This window comes from Poecilia reticulata, unplaced genomic scaffold (assembly GCF_000633615.1).
Source record: "Poecilia reticulata strain Guanapo unplaced genomic scaffold, Guppy_female_1.0+MT scaffold_145, whole genome shotgun sequence".
NCBI lineage: Eukaryota > Metazoa > Chordata > Actinopteri > Cyprinodontiformes > Poeciliidae > Poecilia > Poecilia reticulata.
In genome coordinates, this window is record NW_007615015.1 from 182,763 (window position 1) to 185,838 (window position 3,076).

The 3,076-nt window shown below is 39.4% G+C and overlaps 1 protein-coding gene across 1 annotated transcript in view; it reads right to left on the reverse strand.

The window, feature by feature from the left end:
* Positions 1-2,114, reverse strand: part of LOC103459971 (kinase D-interacting substrate of 220 kDa-like) — a 52,935-nt gene extending 50,821 nt beyond the window's left edge. Inside the window, exon 1 of the mRNA XM_017303033.1 lies at positions 1,935-2,114. Coding sequence (XP_017158522.1) covers positions 1,935-2,099 — 165 coding nt within the window. The 5' untranslated portion in view covers positions 2,100-2,114. The remainder of the gene's footprint in view (positions 1-1,934) is intronic.
* Between the last annotated feature and the right edge of the window lie 962 nt (positions 2,115-3,076).

The window sequence follows — 3,076 nt, forward strand, 5'->3', positions numbered from 1 at the left end:
TTTTTTCTAAAAAAATAAAATATTGTCAGGCGATTTAATAAACTTGGGTAAATAAATCAAAAATGATCCATATCCTGTTCTTGTTACTGAAAAAACWCACAAAAAAGCTAGAAAAATATTTTTACCTGAAGAGGTTTWTAGATCATTTTTCTACAACTATTCTCATATTTTGCACASGGAATAATAAAAAAGTTGCTATTTTAATTGTAAACATAAATAAAACCTTTGKGGCCCATCAGAAACAGCTGAAAAKCTCAACCAGCTGATAAAATGTGCCTTCATCATACACTTTCATGTATTTTTTATACATTTTATATGCTACAAACTCAGAAAAAGAAAGAAATCAGAAACTAAAAACTCAATCAAAATGAATTTTTCTGCTTTTAACTTGTTTTTGCTTTTTACTTTCAGACGTTTTATCCCGGATCCATTAATGAATCCGCCGTTCTGTGCTGTAGCTGGATCGATAAACGGCTCATTAATGATTCATAAAGTTCTGCCCATCCTCCATAATCAGACTCACTTCCTGCACAGAGAGCTTCTGAATTAATGAGCCTCATTCTGAGGGTTTCACCAAACAACCAGCAGGATTTCCTGCCGTAATCCTGCTCAGGTCAACGCTCCCTCACACGCAGAGTCACATGRCCGCCGGTACAAAGGCCCCAACAGTGCAGCCAAATTCAGAGCCGATCAATCTTTATCTGCAGAACAAACTGTTTTCTCCTCCACTCAGCGATCACCTGCCGGCTGCTTCCCCAGATCCCAACGAGGAGAACAGAGGCAGAGCAAAGGCTTTGTTTACGGGGACGGCAGCCTGTTGACACGCCCTCCTCTTCCTCATCYCTCCAGCACAATGGATGGGTCACCATGCCAACTACCAACAAGCTTCTCAAACTATTGAACAAGATGAAATCTCAGATAATTACAGCCCTTACCTGTGTGGAGGGGTAAAGTTACCAGCTCAAGATCAAATCCGACTTCCTGCCCAGTTCAGCCAGCAGTGGCGGCTCTCGCTCAGCATCCCCCGCTTTAAGTAGCGGCTGAATATTAGATGAGGGGCTGGAGGCACGCCCAGCTCTTCCCGACACAATGGAGACGCCCGTCCCGTCCAAGAAACGCCCAAAACTGCAGCTACTGACCATTTCAGATAATCTGCCCGTTTTTACCCAATCGGNAATCCAACTCTATAACATCACAAAATGTCACCAAAATCACTCTGTCCCTCTAAAATCTTTCAGAAAATCGCAAAAGTGTATTGGATTGTATCGTTTGCTGAATATCACAAAATATATCGTATCGTGAGCAGAATATCGTGTATCGCATCGTGAGATTATTGCATCACTACAGCCCTAGAAAACAGTCCAATAAATATTAATATTTTGCATTTTAGATAAAAAAAACACCTTTTTCTACAAATATGTTACACGCAGAATGCTTTAATTTTGCTACACAATTATTAATCGGTTTATAAAAAATAAAATAAAAAATCAACCATAGACTGTATTGATGCTAAATCAAGCAGAAAGAGCTGAACATCATTTACAGTGTTTATTATCTGTGGAAGCGTTCACTAAGTGTCGCATTTTAGGCAACAAAATGTTTTTATTTTACAAAAGAAATTAAATTGTTTGTTTATTTGAATCTCAGTGGTTAATGAAAAATATGGAGAACATCAATTATTAAAGTAATTATGAGTTGCGGCCCTAAACTAATTATGCTCTAAAAACTGCTTATAAAAAAGAGAAAAGAGATGCTGGTTTGCTGTACAGGATAAGGAGTAATTGGTTTATAAAACATCTCCAGAACGCGATTTTCCATTAATCGATTAATCACCAATTAAAGTAATTGTTAGCGTTTCCACCTTTGTAAAAATGTACACATCTGATGAACTCATTTGGTGCATCAAAACAATCCCTGTAAAGCAGAGTTTATGCCTTTAATGTGATAAATAAGCTGATAATTTTCGTTTTCTGCACCTGCCCAGTGATGTTGGGATTGGCTTCTCTGTCCAGCAGCAGCCGGGCCACCTCCGTCCGGCCCTTATAGGCGGCCCACATGAGCGCCGTCCAGCCTCCCTGAGCGGCAAAGTCCAGACACATCAGCAGAGGAAGCAGCGGCAAACAAAACAACCAGAATGACAGCATTGAAACAACAGAAGAGCTCAACCACACCACATCTCTGTTTTGCAGATTAGACCAAATCCAGGCAGATTGCAGCTATTTCTGGACGGAGTGACACACTTTCCAGTGAAACACAATGCGGTTTATTTTAATCCAGCCGGCTCTCCTGACACATCTTCAACTGCACATGAGTCAGCTCCCTTCCTGTTTATTATTTACCTACCATTAGTTCTGTTTTAAAGCAGAGGTTTGATGAAAATTAAAAACTCTGGTGCAGCTCAGGAAGCAGCGACTGTCTGGGTTTCCTTATCTCAGAAACGAGCATCAGAGCCAAGGCAGCCGGATTTAAGTGGATGGACTTTCTATTAGAAAGGAGAACGGAAACTAATYTGATTTCATGTCCATTTTGGAGAAAGTGAATTAGGTTGTTCAGGCATAACTGAGGCGCCACGTCCAACARAAGAGCGAATATCAAAACGTGAGCATGTCAGAATTTAGGTCCATTTTAATCAATATTTAGCTCTTGCTTTCTAAAAAATATACTGATAYAGAGATTTTATCAGAAGTGCTTCAATTTATTTTTCAAGATGGACGCCGTCTGTGAGCCTTTTAAACCGATTATTGACAGAACGTCACCCATTTTCACGACCTGGATGAACTTTGTCTCATCACGTTTTTGACTTTTTCCATCATATTTATACAACTTTAAATAATAAAATGTTTCAAAATCGTCAAAAAAAGGAGTCTCACACCAGCTCAGAGGCTGAGAGACAATCGTCTTAMTGGTTAGCGTTAGCCTCCGCTAACTTTTTAATGTRTTTAGMGGTTTAGCGTTAGCATAGCTAGGATTCTTGTTTAGCAAATTAGCGGTTAGTGAAGCTAACTTTTTGGCTAGCTGTGCTCACCACTGGTGAAATATGAAGCTGGTTTTAGTGAATAAAGTAATAATATTACAA